Source organism: Lepidochelys kempii, chromosome 2, assembly GCF_965140265.1.
Source record: "Lepidochelys kempii isolate rLepKem1 chromosome 2, rLepKem1.hap2, whole genome shotgun sequence".
Classification (NCBI taxonomy): Eukaryota; Metazoa; Chordata; order Testudines; family Cheloniidae; genus Lepidochelys; species Lepidochelys kempii.
Genome location: NC_133257.1, coordinates 9,157,055 through 9,178,599, shown reverse-complemented (window position 1 = coordinate 9,178,599; position 21,545 = coordinate 9,157,055). Strand labels below are relative to the sequence as shown.

General features: G+C 50.1%; 1 protein-coding gene across 5 annotated transcripts in view; it reads right to left on the bottom strand.

Moving 5' to 3' along the window:
- Window positions 1-249: 249 nt before the first annotated feature.
- The window catches only part of LOC140906317 (uncharacterized), a 77,361-nt gene continuing 56,065 nt past the window's right edge, over window positions 250-21,545 (bottom strand). For 4 of the 5 annotated variants that reach the window (XM_073330008.1, XM_073330009.1, XM_073330011.1 and 1 more), the window contains 10 exons: window positions 17,375-17,581; window positions 15,101-15,202; window positions 13,875-13,973; window positions 12,762-12,908; window positions 11,344-11,451; window positions 10,378-10,575; window positions 9,764-9,970; window positions 6,986-8,351; window positions 2,752-2,904; window positions 250-601 (listed from right to left, as the gene is read on the bottom strand). In XM_073330008.1, coding sequence (XP_073186109.1) covers window positions 393-601; window positions 2,752-2,904; window positions 6,986-8,351; window positions 9,764-9,970; window positions 10,378-10,575; window positions 11,344-11,451; window positions 12,762-12,908; window positions 13,875-13,973; window positions 15,101-15,202; window positions 17,375-17,581 — 2,796 coding nt within the window. In that variant the 3' untranslated portion in view covers window positions 250-392. Of the gene's footprint in view, window positions 602-2,751; window positions 2,905-4,809; window positions 4,910-6,985; window positions 8,352-9,763; window positions 9,971-10,377; window positions 10,576-11,343; window positions 11,452-12,761; window positions 12,909-13,874; window positions 13,974-15,100; window positions 15,203-17,374; window positions 17,582-21,545 lie in introns of those variants that run through there. The other variant, XM_073330012.1, reaches the window with a different exon arrangement.

Sequence of the window (21,545 nt, the reverse complement as noted above, 5' to 3'; positions counted from 1 at the left end):
CAAATCCGAACCTTCAGGGGAAACTCCCTTCTCGAGGGCATGTAGCATGACCAGCACCTCCTATGGGTGCTGGAGGAGGTCATGCCTGACCAGACAGAATTCCCATATTAGGTTCCAATCCTCCGAAGTGCTGAGTCCCTCGGTGCTGGGCTCCAGCCAGATGTATCTTGCCGGAGATGCTCAGCACCTCTCAGGAGCAGGCCCCAGAGGGAGGATCCATGAGTACAAAAAAGCCAACGGACTTGGACATGGAGGGAACACAGAAAATTATCTTTATTGCATTCCGTTTGGCCATACAACACGTCGCCGTTCACGCCCTACTGCATTCAGGCAGCCCAAAGGAGACCCACGTCACGACAATCGCTGGTACTGGGGAGCTGGGTGCAAACAGGCTAGACCCTGCACACATCCTGGCCGTTCATGAGCAGATGGATGGGCTGCACACCTCTCTTCTCCCCATGGTGCATGGACAATTCCCTCTCGAACCGTGCTCTGTCCATCCGCCCTTTCAAGGAGTAATAGCGGAGAGCCACGCTGTGCCAGTCTATTGCCCCCTCAATGTGCAGCGGCCTTGCTGGCAGAGTGCTTCGAATGTGCCCACCTAAGGAGAGAACAAGAGATGGCTAAGAAGTCAAGAGGAGAAGGTCCCCATCCATGCACCAAGGCTCCTTTTTTTGGAGTCCCTCTAACAGGCGAAGTTGGTTCAGTGTAAGTGTCAGACCCCATTGCCCTCTCCTGGATGAAATCAGACCTGCTCAAGTGTTTGTGATTATATTGCCTCCTGGTGGTTGGAGGACTAAAAAGAGTCTATCTCACAATACTGCTGTAAAGGTAATGGGAATTCCCATTTTGTTCAGGTGGTGGAGGTCTGCTTTTGGAGCAAAGATGTAGAGTTCGAGCCTGGGGCTTTGCAGATTAGTTGGCAATTGTGGTGTCTGCACGTGTTTGTTTACGGACCCTCACAAACGCAGTGTCTTAAAATATATTGTCTGATATTATTTGGAGCTGCTGAGATTACTGAGTTCTTAAACTCTTAGTTTCTCCTGATTAAGGAAAGAAACCTATATAAATTACTAAATTACCCAATGAAATATGTTACTTAGGGTTAGTTGGGTGATGTGTTGTATTATAGATTTGATATTAATTTTCTGTAGTTAATGCAATGATTGCATCTGATTTAATGGGATTGCTTATGGAAAAGATTCTGCCTTCAGACGTGCACTACTGAGGGAGCAGTGGCTTGGTAAAGGGAGATAGAGCCTTTCACCACTAGTTGATGGGTTCAAATCCAGCTTGTATCAGACTGAAAGCTTCTGTATGAAAGCTGTCAGTGGCTATGCAAATTAAGTTGGTCTCAGTCCAGTCTGGTGAGGCAGAGGCAGCAGCTCATAGGAAACAAATATGAATCAAGAATAAATGAGTTTCTAATCTTCCTCTGTGAAGCATGCTCTTGCTGCAATGCAGAATCCGTCCCATCCCACCTCTGGCTCGGTGACTGAGCAGGCTCAGAGTGGCCCTGCAGCTGAGGTAGGAGGCAATCGCTCATACTGAACCCGTTCCTGGCGAGTGCACATTGAGAGAGGCAGGAGGGAGTGATGGAACCACCCCATCCTCTACTCTTCTACTGCTAAGGCAATGAAAGAGGAGGCGGCTCCCTTTCACCAATGATGCGCCCCCTTCTGCCCCTCAGAATTCATTCTGACTGTGCCAGGGAATTCCACTGCGTTTATCCGATTTGCCAGTATCTGGTTTCCTCTCTTCAAACTCACAGGGCCGGCCTAACCTACCGAAAAGGAACCTCCCTTCCAGCTGCCTCCAACAGCACCGTAAGTTCCAAGCAAGCTAGATAACAGCGAAGTGGGAGGAGGAATCTTCGTGGAGAGTCGTGTTAGTGGAATGTTGTGTTACACTGATGTACAGTTTGGCCTCTCCAGACAAAACATAACCAGCGCTGGCTGAAGCCCCCCTCCCTCCCACTGCTTTGAAAACTGACTCCTAAGTGTCTGAACCAACAGCATTAAAGCAAAGACAGGCAGAGTAATGACTCCATCCCTCGTGCGCTCTGTTGTGCCTAGATATGGTAGCACATGCAGAAGTTCATTCTGCAGAGCACCTTTCAGCCACGATATTTCCCAAAATGGATAATACTCTTAGGAAGTGGAACAACAAAGGACAGCAAAGGGGGACAAAAAAATTCAGATGTGTAGATAAGGGAGGAAGAGACACTCTTCCAGCTACAAGAACCAATACCGAGAATCAGTGTGGTGGAGAGATATAGGAAGGCAATTGCAGGATACCGGAAAGCAAGAGCTGCAGAGGAAAAGGCTATTTGCACCGACAGTACTGACTCTGTACAGAAATAACAGAAGTGAGACATATGGCAACAGCCCAACCACACAGTCTGAGGATCCCAGCAGTACAGAGAAAAAACAACAGCTACATTAAAGATCAACTCTTCACCTTTCCTAGGGAAAGGTTTAGAATCAAGGAGATGGAAAAGACCCATTAGGGTGTCTAAATCATCCAGTGGAGGATTGTTCCCTGCATTGTACCCTCCAGCAATGGGGTCTTCGTTCCATTCCACTATCAAATAGCTCTCCTGATTAGGACTCCCCTTCCCCTGACATTCATCCTATGTTTTCCTTTGCTCAGTCTCAGAAGTGCACCCTACTGGGGCACCCTATGTAATTTGGTCCCCTTCTGGCGGTCTATTGTGGATTTCCAGCGTATGGCTCAGCAAAGGGTCAGTACCTTCGGGTGATACTTGTGTCATCCTCTTGGCAGCAACCCTAATCCAACCCATGGACGTGTGAGCCAGCATATTGATGGATCGTGTGTCGGAAGTGCTGTCCAGGTCTTCCTCTTCGTTTATCAGGTCCCTTCGTTCAGTGGAGCACAGCTTACCTTGGAGGAGCACAGAAGCTCAGATGAATAGGATTGTATACAAACATGACCTTAACCTCTACAATGGGGATTTATCTTCACTTTTTCCCATGCTTGTCTTATTATTCTGTTTTTGACACAATTGTGCTAGCTGGTGCATAAGATACAGATGGTTTATACCAATAAACCCCCCCTCCCATCTTTAGAAATTAGTGACAGACAATCCTTGGACATATCAGAGGGTCAGGTAAGAGTCCGAAAGTTTGGATATTCATTCAAGGCTTACATGAGTTTTCTGAGTGTGGACATCTCCAAAGACTAGGGTCTCCAATGAGATTTCTGTGCTGCTTGGTTTAGATGAGATTGGAAATATCTCAGCAATGGCAGGGCCTCAGGTCAATTTGGGCAGAGGGTTGTTCAAGTTATCTTGAGTAATATTAATTATTGGATCCAAATAGTTATTACTGATTATTTTCAACTTATTTTTTCACTGTATGTCCCCAGCTGCGGCGTTGGCATACTGGGTCATACTGGAAAGATCGCCAACACTCAGGAGTAGAATGATTGGTTTACCCCCTCCTTGACCCCAAAACAGAAAATCATTATGCATCTTTAATTTTTGGCCCTGAAAAACAGTCAGATAACACCTGAGGATTACCGTAATCATTGGACAACATTTGCATGCCATAGTGCCAACAGTTCAGCTCATGAATACGCATTTAGGCTCCTAAAGAGAAGCTTATATTTGGGTCTCCAAATGTGGATTTTTAGGAGGCCACTTTTAGGGACCCAAGTTTGTGAATTTCACAGAGCTTTTTGGGAAATGCCCCCTCAGAAAAAAAATTGTTTTGGATGAAATTTAAAGAAAAAACAATTTTTGTCAGTGTTTTGGGTTGGTTGGGCTTTTTTGTTTGTTAAAACTCCTCAACATTTACAGTTTTCAAAAACTGAAAAATTTCAGGGAGGCAGGGAAAAATAGTTGGTTTTACTGAAAATTTTCATCTGACTGACTTGAAATTTTTTTGGTTCTCAATTACCAAATCCCTTGATTTTTTTAAATTTGGGGGATTTTGGCTTTTCATTAAAAAAAACCTGTTTTGTTTTTTTTTGTCAAAAAAAAATTTGTTTTTTGCTTTGAGCAGGGGGTTGGACTAGATGACCTCCTGAGGTCCCTTCCAACCCTGATACTCTAGGATTCTCTGATTTGTTATAGAAATTTCCAGATTGACAAAAAGCCATTTTTAATGAAAAAATAAAAAAATTGTCCAACATCTTTCCCAATTTAGCAAGCCCTGTGCTAACACCCCGAAGTAAGAGCTGACAAATGCATAGCAAATAATACATTCACTGATTTTAGCCTCCTTTTCCATTTGCAAGTTGCCCACTAGCAGCTTACGATTTTCTTGAATTAAATTATTAGATATTATTTGTCAATTAGTTTTGGTGAATAATTCTTGGCCTGCAGCAGTTTGATATCTGGTTAGCTTAGATAGGTCACACAGCAATGCTTCTGATCTCTGGCAGGATGAGTGTAACACAGAATTGTGGTTGCAAAATTCACTCTCCAGAAATATTTTCTCATATTCACTTAACATTTGTTGTCACACCACCTTTCCCGCCATGAATACACTCTCTGGGTACACTCACTCAATTTAAACATAGCGAGCGAGTGAACACAAGAAGTTTGATTTTCATTTGAGCAGAATATTTCTTCAGATGTTTGCTCCTCTCTGTAGGACATTGTTCCTCTGCCAGTCCCGAGGTACTATGCATTGAGCCACATATCTGAACCAGACAACTGGGGAAAACATGGAAGGGAATGCAATCCATAATTCGCTGGAAAATCACAACTTCAAATGCCAAGAGGGTCTGAAATGACTCAGAACAGAGCCAATGCCAGTAAACGGCCCTGACACAAACCTATTTATAGTAGGTCTGCTTAGGGTGAAGTCTTGTCCATTGACTTCACTTCTCAGGATCAGGCCCTCAGTCTCCCGGGATTACATTTCTCATAGAACCACAGAAACTGGAGATGGGAAAGATTTATTAGCTCATTTTATTCACGTACCTCTGCAGGAGCAGTGCAGGATTGTCTCTAACTGTTCATTTTCAAGTGCCTATACCAGTTTAGATTTTAATGTGTCAAGCAATATAACTTCTTACTGCAAAACAAATCCACAGCCTACATGTTCTTTTTCTAAGGCTTTTTTGTTTGTATTTACTATAGCTGTTAGTTTCTTAGTTCTGCCTTCTAGTGGTATCATGAGGAAAAAAAGGGGAAGAGTCCAATGTAGCCTTAGAAATCAGTTTAATTTGTTCTATGACACTATTATGCACTAATCCTAATTGTATGGTTATTCCACCGTGTCACTACAGGGTGGAGTTAACATTGTCTGGGTGCCTTAACTGTGCATTGGCATTCCTTAACATGACTGGATTTCTTTTAAATTTAACCTTAACTGAATTTCCTGGATCGGTAATGCTTGGTTTTTCCCCCTGTAATTCCCCTTAAGTTACTAACACGTGCTCAACCTTAACTCCAATTTGATATCCTTTTTATCTGGGATTACAGTTATATATCCTGTTTCCAGAGCAACTTGGGAAATAAAATACTATTATGTTTATTAGCTACTTGGTTAAATGATGCATGCTTGGTTCTGGTTTGGGGATAAGGGGGAGTTGCAGCTGTCCATGTAACATTCATGTAGGAAAGGGCTATGTATATGAAAAACCCACCACTGTAATTACACCATGTTTTCTGAAACATTCCCAATGTGATGGCACTTCTACCCCATTCTCTTGTATGTCTGTGAGAAGGAATGGAGCAGTGTCTCTTTAAGAGGACATACTTCAGAAAACTCTTAGGCCCAAGTTTCATCCTCCTTTCCTGGAAAGTAAGTTTCCATTTGACTTGGAGACATTCTTCCTGCACTTACCCTACCACCCGTCTAGCCCGCTGATGTCCAGGGCAGGGGTGTCATTTCAGAAAAATTTGGGGGCGGAGGGCAAAGTTGTGTCAGCACATAGAACATTATCTATGATAATATGGGCTGGGCTGGGCGAGAGGAGCAGATAGACCCGTGAATTTGGGAGGAGAGGCGAACCAAGGTCTGAGGGACTAACTGCCCACCTTGCCACCTTGCAAATGACCAGGGGTTGCCTGGGTCTAACAGAGAGGGCCATCTGTCTTCATTGGCAAGATCTTTTTGTTGGAGGCGATCATTGCCTATGTACCCAAAACCTCTATATTGCACACTACTAGCCCACATTTATGCACAATACTGTGAGCTGGATCAGAAATATCGAGGTTCTGTGGCCTCCAGCCTAGATGTCCACTGTTGGTTCATATGGAGGGTATTTGGTCTGTAATAAACTGGTTGGAAATTTTCTGATGCAACCTTTTTCGGCTGGAAAATATCGATTTGCTGAAAGTGAAATATTTCACCCTAAGCGTATCAATTTTGATGCAGTTTAGTTTTGGGGAAGAAACAAAAAAGGATTTGGGTTTAGGTTGAAATATTCCATTCTGACACTGCTTAATGGAACGCTTACATTTTTTGTTTTGAAATGACTTTTCATTTAGAAATTTATTTTATAGTGTAAGAAATGTCAAAATTGGAATGAAACGCTTTGATTCACCTGAAATGAATTTCTTTTTCCAGAATTTTGTTTTCCGGAAATTTTTGAATTATTTCGTTTTTGTTCCCATTTTGGAATGGAATTTTTTTTCAAACTCACAGAATTTCCCACATATTGAAAAATCGAGTTCCCTCCCAACTCTAGTCTGTAATGTAAGCAACAGAGAGAACCATGGGCTCATGTTCTACTTTCTGCCTCAATAGAGTTGCTTGACTGTAAGTGAGTGCAGAATGAAGCCATGAGTGTGGTGCGTGATGCAGCACATACTGCCCCCTGGTGAGGACCTTAAATAAATCCAGGCATCTGACATGCTCCCACTTTCCAAGGTCTCCCTAAAAACTCTTACAGCTGCCGACATTCAACCATTTCATTTCATTTCTTCAATCGGCTTTGGGAACATTTCCAGGACTGCAAAATAAAAACATTCTGACACACAAATCTACATATAAATTAGCAGTTGTACCTTTGTGTTTGCAAAGTATTTTGATGTAATAGAGAAGATTTGTGAAGAGGTTAAAGGGGGAAGGTGTTCCAGACTTCCTAGTCATGTCCCTAATGAGCATGGCCCTGCCAAACTTCCACTCTGTGTCAGACTGGGCTTGTATCCTCTGGTAGGTGTCACTCATCATGGCGATCAGCAGGTTGATCAGCACAATCAAGGTCACGATCAGGTAGACCCCAAACACAAAGCGGATGATGACAAAAGTGAACTGGGGAGTTCTGGTGAGTGAGGGCAGGGACTCGGGGTCAACAAGGCCAAACACGGAGAAGAATAATGTGACCATAATGACAACGGGGTCCTGGATAGCGGTGCTCACAGTCGCGTTACCACCAGCAGCTGAGAGGTTGGTCTTTGGTTCAGGGTAGACTGGCTGGTAGACAGATGACAGCTGCATGGTGAAGGCTATGTGAAACAAGCCCAGGATGACTGCGAACCTGGTGAGATCCTTCATGAGGTTCCTGATTATGACGGCCCAAGGGCCAAAGAGGTGGTGGAAGGTGAGGAACTCCAGGAACTGCACAAAGGAGAGCGTCATGGCCACCCCTAGGAAGATGTTCCTGGCAAACAGGCAGTGCAAGCGATCGGTGCCAGCAAACATCAAGGCCAGCAAATGGCAAAGGAAAGCAATGGCAGAGAAGCCCAAGACGAACACTCTGATCCAAGCCAGGCCAGCCCTTTCTCCAAAATGGGTGAGCTCGGTGACCAGTGTCCCCAGCAGCCAAGCTAAGAGCAACCACTCGTTCCAGTATGGCACCATGTGACCTTCATAGATGGGGCTAATGGGGGGATACACTATGGTTAGGATGAACAGGATGAGCAGGAAGATATGAGATGCCAAGTGGCTCATGAACTTCATAATAGGAATTTTATTGAACCTATGTTTCAGGGGTAGGGAGAAAACCAGCCACATGGGGGGGCACGCTAGGAAGCAGACGAACAAGAGGGCAATCTTCCATGGGGCCCACTTCAGGCTGCCATACCAGACTTCTGTCAGGTATTTTTGCACTGCTGGATGCGCTACTACGTCCTTCTGTTCACACTCAATTAGCGAGTCCAGCATGGTAGTGCCTCTGTGATCCACTGCGCGGAGAAGGTAGCCAGCACTTCTACCTCCAGAAGCCAGCGTCAGGAGCTCAGTGGCCATGCTCTCAGTGTACTTGGCAGCAGTTAGCAAGTCTTTGGCACGTTCCTTCTCCTTCAGGGCAGCAATGTTGAAGGCCCGGGAAAGCTTGACAGCAGTGTCCAGGGGAGCAGAAGAGTGAAGGACAAATTCCTCAATTGCCTTGTTGTTGTTCAGCTTCCCACAGACCATAAGGTCAAAGATAAACTGGAAAAACAAACACCCTTAGTTAATATCACAAAGAGGAAGGATAGTCTTGTGCTTAAGGCATTGGATGGTACTCAGGAGATCGGATTCAATTCTCACTTCTGCTACAAGCTTGCTGTACAACCTCGGTCAAATCATTGAATCTCTCTGGTGTCTCAAGCCTTCTGTAAAATGGGTATAACAATACGGTCTTTTCCCCACTCTTTGTTTTGTCTATTTACAATGTAAGCTCTTCGGTGCAGGGACCATCTTTTCCTATATGTGTGTACAGCACCTGGCATGAGGAACTTCTAGGTGCTACTGTAATGCAAGTAACAACAACAATGCATAATGCTTTACAAACACTGACTGACCACAACACATCCATGGGTAGGGCAGCATTATCACCACCGCTTTACATATGGTGAAACTGAGGCACAGATCAGGTGACCTGCTAAGGTCACAAAAGGATTCATCATCTGAGCTGCGATTAGAACTCCAAATTCTGTGCTCAGAGGCCACACCTTTAAACTCTGGATTTAGTAAATAGCAACGTGGAAAAAAAACAATCCAATTTGAGAGGAATATTTCCAAAATGCCAGGGACATTCACATATTTTCACTGGGGCTGGAGAAGGCTCATCATATAAATGCTAGATGTGTAGAATTAATGTTCAGTGATGTTTTTTTCAGCTTCTAGAAACAGAGGAGAGGTGTCTCTGACCAGATCAACTCCCTGGTCAAGCTGGTTCTATTACAGCTGGGTGAATAATAGATTTTTAGGTTTGTTGGCAATTTTGACAAAGTTAAAAAAACAAATAGTTTCAGGTCAGACCAAAAAAGACAATTTTTGCACATTGAGATGTCCAGAACATTTTCATTTTGGTTGAACAAAATGTTTCATTCCAACAAAATCAAAATGTTTCATTTCAATTTTGACTCTTTTTTTTTTAACACTTCTGAATGTTTTAAAATAAAATGGAAGGAAATTTTGAAACAAAAAGTCATTTCCAACTGAAAAATTGAAATGTTTCATTTTGAACACGAAACATTTTGATATTTTCAGAATCCGCTCCCCCCAAAACCAAACAATTAGGTGAAAGAGTCACCAATTCATGAAACAGTTTGGTATTGCCAAATCTGCATTTTTCACCAAAAAAAAAAAAGTTTTGGCTGAAAATTTTTTTCTAGCTCTAGTCTCCAGCAACATATGGCTCCGAGCTCCAGGAACCGCATAGCCATTGCTACCACTGATGTGACCAATAACTATAACGACCAATGACCTAGATTACTGGGATCCTAGTCATGCTATTGCACCATAAGGGCATAATGTAGGTGCTGGGGGTAGGATTTTGCAAACAAGAGTAGGACATATGGCTCAGGGCTTGCCCACGTCACCTCCCCTACCTCATCTTGGCTCAGGGTCTCCCCTACCTTCCTGTCCTCAATCAGTTTCAAGGTGGTGGAGTTCCTTTTCATCAGGAAGCTCACTACTTCTTGGTGGTTCTCAGCAGCTGCATACTGGATAGGTATCCTCCCCTCTTTGGACTCGAGAGTGGGCGTGGCACCGCTTTCCACTAGCAGCCGGACACTATCCAGGAAACCCGATTTGGCAGCAAAGTGCAATGGGCCCCAGCCTTGCTGTGGAATTAAAGGACGTACAGTGAAAACGCAGCATTCATTGACCACAGGCATCAGGCAGTCACATAATAGGGAATGGTGCAGGAGGGGATGGAATCACCTTTAACCAGAATTGCATGAAACTTTCATAACTTTCAGGTGATGGGCAAACTGGAAATCCATGGGCAGCTGACTTGGCTGGCAGCTTTTGTCAATAGACAGCCATGCTGCTGTTCGGAACCATGGAATTCAGGACGTAGGGTTTGGAGATACTGTGTAGCACCTTCTATGGTATCATATATTGTTCATGGCACAGGCCCACGATCAAGGCTTGGTGCGAGACTCTCCATGAAAAGGTTGCACAGAAAGTGTGACCGCCCCTCACTGTTCCAGCAGGCTAACACCAACCGTGCGAGCTGCTGCTGTACCTTGTCGGTGACGTTGATCTCCGCTCCCTGGCCCAGCAATGCCCGCACCATCTCAACGTGGCCATTGGCTGCAGCCAGGTGGAGGCATGTCCGCCCTCTCTTGTCTCGAAGATGCAGCTGGGAGGTGGATTTGCTCAGAAGAAGCCCAACGACGGCGGTGTGACCATGCTGGGCCGCCAGGTGGAGAGGGGTGGAGCCCTAAGCACAAGTGGGCTGGTTAGCATTGTACAGCATTTGGCACAGGGACGGGATGGCTCCAAGGTCACTAATGGGACCTAAAAATGTCACCTAAAGACACTGTCAGACTTGGCACAAGAGGCATCACTCTTACAGCAAGGAGAGAGGCTGAGGGTCAGGGAGACTGAACTACCCTCCACAGCTAGAGGTGACCCCTCCAGCAGAGGGCTGGGGTCCACTGTCTGAGGGCTACGTGGACGAAGCTTGCATTGCAGCAGCCTCTTCTGCAGAGGGAAGGGCTGTCTCTATGGTTGTCAACCCGGCACTGGTCAGTAGTAGCACTAAATTCATGTAGAAACAACCAAGGTTGGCCATGACGTGGCCGGATGGTTTGGACTGGCCTGAGCTGGAGAGCAGCCCAAATGTTAGGTCGTGGAATTGGCCTTGGACTGTCCCAAGAGGCTGATGCTTCATGGTGGCCTTGCTCTGTTGTCATCATACACATCAGTGCAGAGTGGTGGTACAATGCTAGCCAGAACGGCCACTCGAGGCCCCCGGAGTGCTGGCCTCAGAGAAGCTAGGACCTGAAAGTTGCCCAAAAGGGCTTGGCTGGTGTCAGCTTTGGGGGAGATGGAAGCTTCCCAGATAGCCTGTTACCCCAGATATGATGCTGCAAAATCAAAGCTGCCCGCCCCCATGACAGGCTGCAGCCTTCTCCTGGGCTGAGCCAGCTCAGAGCACGGTGGCTCCCATGTGAGTAGAACACACAGAGCATGGCTAGCCTCTTACCTGCAGGCTGGTCTGACAATCCACCTGTACGCCGGGGTAGTTGAGCAGCAGCCGGACCAGGCTCTCGTGTCCCGACTGGGCAGCCAGGTGCAGTGGCGTGAATCCTGACTGCGATAAATCACACAGACGGCAGCAGGGCCCCTCTGATGCCCCAGACTCCTGGGCATACTGCGAGGGTAATACAGTTCCCAGACACTTCCCCCCGCAGTGCGTACAAGTCAGAAGCCAGAGCAGCTGTTCCCCCATTTTCTGCGACTCACGCCTGCAGGCGGGCCATAATGATCTACCTTCCTCCCTCCCTGAGGCCCTGGAGAGTCAGCAACCTGGCTGAAGCCTCCCCCACATGCACCATCACGCTGGGTTACGCATTGGAACAACTCTGAAACCTTTCAAAGGTTTTCATGAGACTGTATAGCCCGGTGGCTGGGACACTGCTGTGGGAGACCCAGGCACCACCCCTGCTGTGCCTGATTCCGAGCAGAGAATTTCATCCCAGGTAACACCAAATCAGACAGAGTGGGGTCTTGAATCTGGATCTCCCAAATTCCAGGCCCGCGATCTGGCCTCCAGCCCAAAACCCTCCTGGTGAAAATGTGTGGAAACCAAAATGTTTCAGCTTCCCCGAAACAGCATATTTCGGCAAGAACGTTCCAATCAGATCTACCCGCCCCCCAGTTCTGGAACAAGTGGTGCCGTGGGACCGAGGGCTGCAGTGTCAGGGTCTCTACGCCATGCAAGTTCCACGCACAGCCCATCCCTTTCAGTCAGGGCCTTGGAGCCATTTGTCATCCAGGCCTCCCGTTTCTGACCCTTTGAAAAGCCTCCCTGTGGAGCCAAATCCTAACCAAGGAGAGCAGAGATTGGAAGAGGCAAAGGCAGATTTCCCAGGGTGAATACAGGGGTAAACCCTTCTCCCCGCTCCACAGGCCCAAGGGAGAGAAGAACCAGGGCAGCTGTGTTACACAGAGTGCAGTGACATGACGCAGGGAGTTGGGGGCAGGGAGGGGGGCTCTCCCCAGCCTGTCTGCCCCAGGGCTGGGGTCCATCCAGAATAACATGGAAGAGAGGTGCATGGCCACCCAGGAGTGCGTGCAGGGTGCAAGGATCTGCAACTAAGAAGGTTCACTGGCTAAAGCCACAGCACAGAAGGGAGTAAGAGTCCAGTTGACGTGGAAACTACTCGGGCAGCTCTGAGATACAGCAGCAGCAGCCAGGAGGGGGACTCAGTCTGCAGCAGAGCACTCCTCTGCCAAGCTTGTTTACAGAGGAGAAGACTTGGGCCTACCACACAGTGAAATTAAATGGCTCAGTAACACGAGCCCCCATGTTATTTGGCTCCACGGAAATAGACAAGTGGGTTCGGGATGCCATTTGTCGGCTTGTCCCTTATCCCTCCCTGGGGCTGGCTGCTGTATTACCTCACTGCCTTGCTCCTTGACCTGCTGTCCTTCGGAGGTGAATTTGGGAGGCTCGCTGCGCATGGTGGCCAATCCCCTGGCGAGCATGTCTCGGACGAAGTCCAGCTGGCCGTAATGAGCTGCCACATGAAGGGCAGTAAATCCTGTCTTGGAAGGGAAAGAAAAACACATCCACAGTTCATGGAAAACAAACCAAGTTTGCTCTTTTAAATGAGCCAGAGCACTCTCATTTAGCATCCGATCAAAGCACAGTACATGCCTGACAGCTGGAAGGAAGAAGGTTAAAAGGGAGAGGTCACAGAAGACATGAGAATGACAGGAACGAAAACAAAGAAAGGGGTGAAAGAATGAGAGAGTTGGAAGAGGAGAAGGAGCTTTTGGGGATACATGTTTCAGGAAGCATCCTCTGCATTTGGCATCCACAGTTGATGCCGCAAGGCTCTGGGCAGCATCAGGAAAAGACGACTCCTGACAAAGCAGTAGAAGGCAGGGCCTGTGTTAAGGGATGTGACTGGGTGCCAGGAGCATGGGGTTCTAGTCCCTTCTCTGCCATTGGCCGAAGTTTCAAAAAGGACTAACAATTTTGGGTCACTCTATTAGTGGGTGCTCAACTTGAGAGCCCTAAAACAAGCCTGATATTGTGGAAGTGCTGAGCACCCACCCTCTGAAAATTAGGCCCCTGTAGGGCATCCAAAAATGGAGGCCCTCAAAATCACTAGTCACCTTTGGAAACCTCGACTCACACTCGCTGGGCCTCAATTTCCCATCTGTACAATGGGGATACTAATTCTTCCTTTCTCCCACCTTCTGTCTGCCTGGGCTCTTTGCAAGATCGTTGGGGCAGGGACTGTCTCTCACTAGGTGTACACACAGTGTCCAGCACAGTGGGGACTAACCATTACCAATAACTATGTGTCCCATGCACTTCCCTGCTTTGCTGTGTGGCCCTATCTCCGCTGGACACGCAACTAGGTCCTGACCCTCACCTCTGACCCAGTTACAACAAACACCACCTGAGTTGTGTCCAAACAGCGGCTGTTTTCACAACATAGCCACACCCATGCCATAGGCAACAAGGCCCCTGCTGTGCAAAGCCAGCAGCCACGCACTCACCTTGGTGCTGGTGATTCTCAAGGAGATGCTGCCCTTTAAGGCCTCCAGGACACTGATGTGCCCATGTTTGGCCGCCAGGTGAATTGTCGTCATTCCTTCCTAATAAGGAGCAGAGAAAAAGCATCAGAAGGCAAGGCCGGGTGCAAATCGCAGAGTGTTGTCACAGCAATGGAGAAAGTCTGGGTGAGGGACAGAGCCTTTGAAAGGCCTCCTGGGGTCTACTCGTATTCTTTGAGGTTCTGACACTCCCAGCACGGCCTAGCTCCATGATATGATGGTATAATTCAGGGGTTCTCAAACTTCACAACCCGCTTCTGACAACAAAAATTACTTCACGATCCCAGGAAGGGGGACCAAAACCTGAGCCTGCCCACCACCCCACTGCCCCAACTTGATCCCCGCCACCCAGGGCTGAAGCCCTCAGGCTTAGGCTTTGGCTTCGGCACTGGGCCTCAGGCTTCAGCCCAGGGCCCAAGAAAGTCTAAGCCAGCCCTGCTGACCCCATTCAAAGGGGATCGCGACCCACAGTTTTAGAACCGCTGGTATAATTCAAGGTGTCACAGGCTGGCTGGGCATTCAGGACAACGGGCCACCGAATGGAGAGCTACCTTAGCCTGGAACTGTTCGAGGAGTCATGAAGAAAGAGGAGGCTGGTTCTTTATAAATGAAACATCACTACCCTTTTGCTGCGAGGGGCAGAGAAATTTAACCCTTCATCCCTGAATTAAAAAAAACAACTCACCACACTACAATCACAGCATGGCACCATCCTGGGACTAGTCTACAAGAGACAAACTGGGGGACATGGGGGGAGATGGAAAGAACAATAGGGATGCTTTTACTTCAGCATCTCAGCGAAATGTTAGTGCCTTTCCCAAAGGGGAAAGGGCTCAGACCCCTGCCCCCATTCACAGAGGCGCACATCAAGGAGAGGCACAAGGATGTGAATGTAAATTTTGTAGATGCGCCTTTCCCTGCCAAAGAGAGATGCCCTTCTGAGCATGCAGCCTGAAATGAAGGAGGGGCATTTGGACTCGGGGGCAAGTGGGTGTTACCAGTCCCCTCTGTGCTGATTACGGAGGATGGGTTGTTACAGCCCCCAGCAGCTCATGCTTTTGACTCTAGAGGGCCCAAGCTGTCGGCCAAAGAGAGCAGCCAGCACCCGTTGCGTTCACACCATCTGCATTTTGAACTGGGAGCCGCCCAGCCAAGCCCTTGGTACGTACACCATCCTCATCCGCTGCCGAGGCTCCCATCTGCAGCAAGACCTTCACCACCTCATGGTGCCCCCCAGCAGCTGCCAGGTGCAGAGGAGTGGAGTAGTTTGTCTGCAACACAAAGACAGACCGGGTGGGTAACTAACCATGTGCAGTGTCTGAGCTTCAGAGCAAGCTGGCAGTGGGGCTCGCCTTGCAGGGATCACAGCATGTAAGATTGTGAGGCAAGGGCCAAGGGAGGTACCAGAGCTCCCTGCCTATAACACCACAACGGCACAGAGCATCAGGACGGTGTGGGACTCTCTCACAGGCTTCTCCTCCAAATGCCTCAAGCCTGGGTCTTCTCAGCTCTAATTTGCCCTGAGGATGCAACCTACGATTCTTCGTGCAGGCCACAGAGAGAGTGTAGAGGGGCAGACAGGTGTGTTTAAACTGGGGGAGTGAGGAAGTTCTTGGGAACTGTGACTGAAGTCTCAGCACTCTCCTGTTTGGCGTGACAAACAGGGCTCAAAGAGATCTGCCGGCGACCTCACTGCAAAGGACACACTGCAAATTCCCTCCCATGCAAGCAAAGCCCTGTGTACATTAGCTACATACTAAATAAATAAAAGGGGGCAGATGCAACTAATGCATTACTGAAAACCAGCTGACAGTTGTAGCAATGCCAGCAGACAGGGGAAGGGGAAACCGTGCTTACTAAAACCTACAGACACATTCCCTTTAGGATCTTGTGTAGGCCCCCGTGTCTCCTGGAGGCTGGCAGGAAGTCAGAGGGGTTCCCCTATTTATGCTTTTGGGGATGCTGGATCTGAACTTCCCAGCTGGTTCCTATCTCCATAATGGGCCAAACCAAAAAGCCAGGCCCCAATGCTCATGAAGTTTGGGGAAGGTTAGATTTGGATCCAAAATTTATGGTTCAGGCCCGTGTTATCAAAGCAAAGTGGTGAAGTATCACGTTGTGCGCAATGACTGGGGTTATTCACCTCCTTCGTGTCTGGATGGTGACGCTGGAAGAGGCAACTAACGCAATGTCTGCCTCTTTGCACCCGCCCTAGGGGAGAGCTTATTCCAGAAGCTGCCAGCTGTCCCCCATTTTCTTTGGCGGATACAAGCTCTCTGCGTTTCGGAGGCAGCACAGTGAGTAAGGTAATGGTGTTCTCATATTTTGCTGCCATCTCATATTTTGGGATGACTATTCCTGGGATGCCCGCTGTCCGTGGAGCAAAGACTCTGACAGCATGGCCATGCAGCAGGCGTAAGGCTAGGATTTAGTCACGGAGGTCACGGCAGACGTGGATTCCGTCACTTTAACAGACCTCCGTGACTTCTAGGACTTCAGGAGGAGGAGGAGATGGGACTGTGTGTCCCTGCTCAGCAACTGGGGCTGGCTGGAACCAGGACCCTGCAGCCCCAGCCCCGTGGCTTCTGCTGGGGGCTGTAGCCAGGGCCGCACACCCCAGCCCCACGGTGTCCCGGGCTCGCCAGAGGCTGCAGCTGGGGCCGCGCGCCCCAGGCCCGCAGCATCCCGGGCTTGGCGGAGGCTGCAGCGGGGGCTGCGTGCCCTAGCCCTGCAGTGTCCCAGGCTCGGCAGGAGCTACAGGTGGGTCTGTGTGCCCCCCTTGCGGCTTCCCAGGGCTGTGTGCCTCCCCTCCGGGGCTTGGCAGGGGCTGCAGTCAGGGCTGCACACCCCGTCCCACAGCTGCGGCCAGCTCCAGAACGGGGGCTGTGTGCCCCCCATGGCTATGTCCTCTCCCCCCCCGCTGTTGCCGCTGGAGCTGGGGCTGTTCTCCCAACCATGGTGAGCGCTCGGCTTGTCGGGCCCCCCTCCCCATAGGACTCCCTTCCTCCCCCCATCTAGCCCTGCCCCCTCCCCCGTCACAGACTCCGTTAATTTTTGTTTATTGCCTGTGACCTGTTCCTGACTTTTACTAAAAATAACTGTAATACAATCTTAGCCTTAAGCATGCGTAATTGGGGCACTGAGAATGATCCTCTGGGTCCCAGCTGGGCACTGCTTGAGCTCTCATACACAGAGGAGAGAGGAGGTGTAATCCTCTCTCTCTATACAGGTCCAGCACCAGCTTCACAATCACCCCACAGACTGCCCGTGGAGAGTTCTCCCTTTTCCACTCTCACTCCTGCATTAACATTTAACTCCCAGCGTCCTAATCCCTCAGGGATACCAGAACAGGCATAGATCTAGACTCTCGGGTCAGCTGTGTGTGTGTGACACTGCCCAGCTGGACAGGACCATAGCAAGGGGACACCGCCGCAGGGACTCACCTTGTTGCGTGCCGTGGTCACCCCCACCTTGTTGAACTTCAGCAGCTCCTTGATCACAGCGACACTGCCTTTGGAGGCAGCTATGTGGGCACAGGTCGAACCTTCCACGTTGGCAGAGGTCACCAGTTCCGGCTTGTGCTTCAGAAAGAACTGAACCACCTCCGAATGGTCATTTTCAGCAGCCAGGTGCAATGGTGTCTGTCCTTGCTGAGGGGAAAACAGAGTCAGGCTTCGTGAGACCCCAGCCTGTCAGCGAACCGCTTCAGGGCTTAGTTGTGTCTCGATTCCTTTGGGGTGGGCCTGGTCAGAGGTTAGAGGCCAGGGCAAAAGGGGGGACATTTTTCAAATTCACAAGTTCAGATCTGAAGGGCAAAAATTTCCCCAAATTAAAGGCTTCTCTAAGAAAGACTGGAAATTCAGCCCTGGGCCACCTGGACTGTACCTAAAGGGTCATGTTTTTTTGGGGGTAGAGCTGCCATTTTTTGGTCAGGCAGCTGGAGACTGAAAACAAAATCAATCACACAGCTGTGAGGGTTGATTGGAAAAGCATTTTCACCTGTCAAGACTCTTGTCCAAGATCCTGTGTACCTGCTGCATCATCTGATGGCAGCATTCATTCAGCGGCCAAAGCAGGGCATGGGGCTGTGGGGCACAAAGTCCCTTCTCTGCTTTTGGCATTAGCAAAATCAAAAACACGAGGGGAATTTTACCTGTGTTCTCTGGCTCCTGACACTGCTCCCTAAGATACCTGTGAACCTGCAGCCAGGGCCAGATTAAACTTTTGTGGGCCCAGCGCCGAACATATTTGTGGGGCCCCATGGGGGCAGTGGGGCACAGCGCAGGGGGATGGGGGAGTTGGTCCCCGGAGCGAGGGACCGGCCAGGGGCAATGGGGCATGGTGCGCCGGGGGTGGCCCTGCTCCGCCCAGAGCGAGGGGACTGTTTACAAACCGGCAAACACCAGACGCACACTGGTCCACCCAGCCCTGCGCTGCCAGTGTGCCCCTTCCCCTCAGGGGCAGGCCCACGCTGAAGCACACCACCCCTTTGTACAGTGCCCCCCTTTTATGCCCAGTGCCCCCTTGCCCAGAGACCTCTCCTACAGATCCCTATGTCCAGCGCCGCCCTGGACTCGCTATCCCCAGTGCACCCCCCCCCAGAGACCCCCATACTGGCCTCCCACCACAACTACACAGCTCCCTGCACACCACACTGCCTGACCAGCGCCCCCCCACAGACCTCCCCCCCTCACTGCCAAGCACCCTCCTCACAGTCCCACCATCACTGTCGCACACCACTCCATATTCCTGAGGGAATTGTGCCTCAAAAATTTTGAAATTCTGTGCACAATATATTAAACATTGGCGAATGGGAGCTGTGGAGGCCGTGCCTGTAGGCAAGAGCAGCGCACAGAGCCTCCTGGCCCCTCTGCCTAGGAGCCGGACCTGCTGGCTGCTTCCAGGGCACAGTGCGGAGCCAGGACAGGCAGGGAACCTTCCTTAGCCCCCTGCCCCAGCCCACTGAAAGTGAGTGAGGGTTGGGGAGAGTGAGCCACCAAGGGAGGAGGAATGTAATGAGTGGGGGGCAGGGCCTCGGAGAAGGGGCATGGCAGGGGGGCGTGGTCTTGGGGAAGGGGCAGGGCTAGGGTGTTTGGTTTTGTGTGATTAAAAAGTTGGCAACCCTACTCAGAAGCGGTGCAATCGGCCAGGCCAGAGCAGGAGCGGGGCCTGCGTGCCAGGCTCCCGCAGGACCCACCTGCCTCCCTGGAGGGGCCCAGCCAAGCCCCCCACACATTCCCCTCCACACCTGTCCAAGACTGGCCCGGCCCCTGTGGTGGTGGTGGGGGGCCCACAGGTGGCTCGGCCGGGGTGTTGTGCGGGGCCCCACAGGTGGCAGGAATCAGAGACTGCCCAGAGCTGGAGCTGTGCTGGGGAATGGGGCAGACCCCTGGTGGCCCCAGAGAGTCTGCCCGGTTCAGGCAGCAGGGAGGGGGTGAAGAGGAGAGAGCGAGCAGTGGGTGGGGCCTTGGGGCAGAGCGCAGGTAGTGCAGGGAGGGGAGGCAGGGCCACCGTCCGGACACCTGGGCCCTTTCTGAGTGTGGGCCTGGTACCATGGAGCCAGAGGCACTATGGTAAACCCGGTACTGCCTGCAGCATAGAACTACGGTACCATAGAAGCTGCCTGGCCTGACTCCCCTGTGGGCCGTCTCTAGGCTGCTAGCCGACAGCAGGACTTGCTGGTGAAGGCGGGCTAGGGGCAGGGGTTTAGAAAGCAGCTAAAACACCGGCCGCTCAGTGAGAGACACGGGTGGCCTTGTGTGTGCATGAAGGCGGAGAAGGAAGCCTGCACGGCCGTGACAGTACCTGTGTGAGTTTCTGCAATCAGTGCATCTTCACTAGACAGGCTACGCTCCAGCCTTTGCTAATTACCAAGCAGGACGGTGGCTAACAGTGCTTATGAGCCTTGCCAGGGCATCTATTCCCAACCTTGCATGGCATCCTACCTGACGTTCCTGGAGATGGGCCGGGTTCTGCATAGCCCAGGACATTGGGTGAGTTTGGAGCTAGATTTTAATGGGAATAACTGGGTCGGCCAGTGCTTAAAGAGGTCTGAAGAAAACGTGTGTGTGTGCGGGGTCGGGGGGGGGGTATGTCAAGATTTGGGAGCAGCAACTTTGGTAAAACAGTGCCTAATGTGCACCCTTCCTTGTTCCAGGTCGACTTAAATATATATCGTTTGCTGGTTCTGTGACCCCTTGTGACCTCCCCTCCCCCTGACTTTAAGCAAGGGGGCTGCTGCTTCTTTAAAATGGGGTGTCCGCCTCCTCCAACTTCGCGCCAACACACAGTGACGGGGCTCAGCACGGCAATGTCATGGTGCACAGTGGTGCTGGGCTCAGTGGACTGAGGGGTTTCCTTTGGTTGCGAATGCTGGGGCTAGGATATTGGTCGTGTAAGCACTCGTCAGGGCATGTCAGGGTTCGGTGCATCTGCACCCTGTCCCTTTAAGGATCGAAGGTCTGCTGAGAAGGTCAAAGGGGCCCACCTAGATGACAGCAGGAGAGTTTTTGGTGTGCTCCAGGAGGACTCAGCAGCACTGGGGATTCGTCGAAGTGTGCGTGTTTGTTTTTTGATACTAAATTTAATAAAACTCCAGTTTTAAAACGGTCCCGGATCTGGGAGGGTAACAGCTGCAGACTGTTTTTATGGGAGGCGGGAAGCAGCTCTGAGTGGGGCCCTGAGAGGAAGTGGAGGTAGAGTTTCTTGGGCACAGAGCTTGCTGGAGAGACAGGCTGGGGGATTTCAGAGCAAGGAAACTGCCTGCTGTTTGTTTCCACTGCATGCAGGGAAACGGGATGTTGGTGGACTTTCCGTGTACATGAACCTGATTATTTCTCATCCTAACAGCAGCAGTCAGGTAAGGCCCTGAATTCTGGCTAACTGCTTGGGCCAAAGGGGCAACGCATGTAATATCAATGCATCACGAGGCTGTGCTGCGAAGCTCAGTATCAGTGCAGGCCCCTCTAAGTGTCCTGCAAGCTGGGCTGCTGTTGGATAATCTCTTATATTTCTTACACACAGACTCCCAGGGTAGTTCACAGTGGGGGCCCTCAGGATCTCAGGACTAGCAGCGGATCAGCAGTTACCATTCCTATATGATTAGCGCTGACTGGCCTTTTTTTGAGGGTCTCCGCAGAGGCTTCCCGGACAAAATGGGCCATGGAGAGCAATGTAACCTCTCCCCAATGAAGGAAGTTCCTCCAGGTTACAGTCAAGGCACAGTGGCATGGGGCAGTGTGCATGCTGGCTGACCCTGCTGTACCAGTTCTGCATCAATACGCAGGAGTTGAGTCTCCAGGGCTCTCCAGCCAGCCTCTTTCGATAACAGTCTCCAAATTCTGGCCAGAATTCCTCCAGCAGGAGAGAGGTCTCAGCTGGCAGAACCAGTTCCACTCCAGTATCACCCGCCCCCGCCAGCTAAGAGGTTATGCTGAGGAACAAAGTGGGCATGTCAGGTGAGGGCAGGGCAGAGCACTATGCCATTCCCCCATCCTCAGCTAGCAGGTGATCCCTTAAGAACTTTGTGCCATTGGTGTAAGCCCATGCAGCCCCCAGTCTGCTCTAATTCATGCCAGGGCAGGCACAGACCAGGCCATTGAATCAGAGAACTGG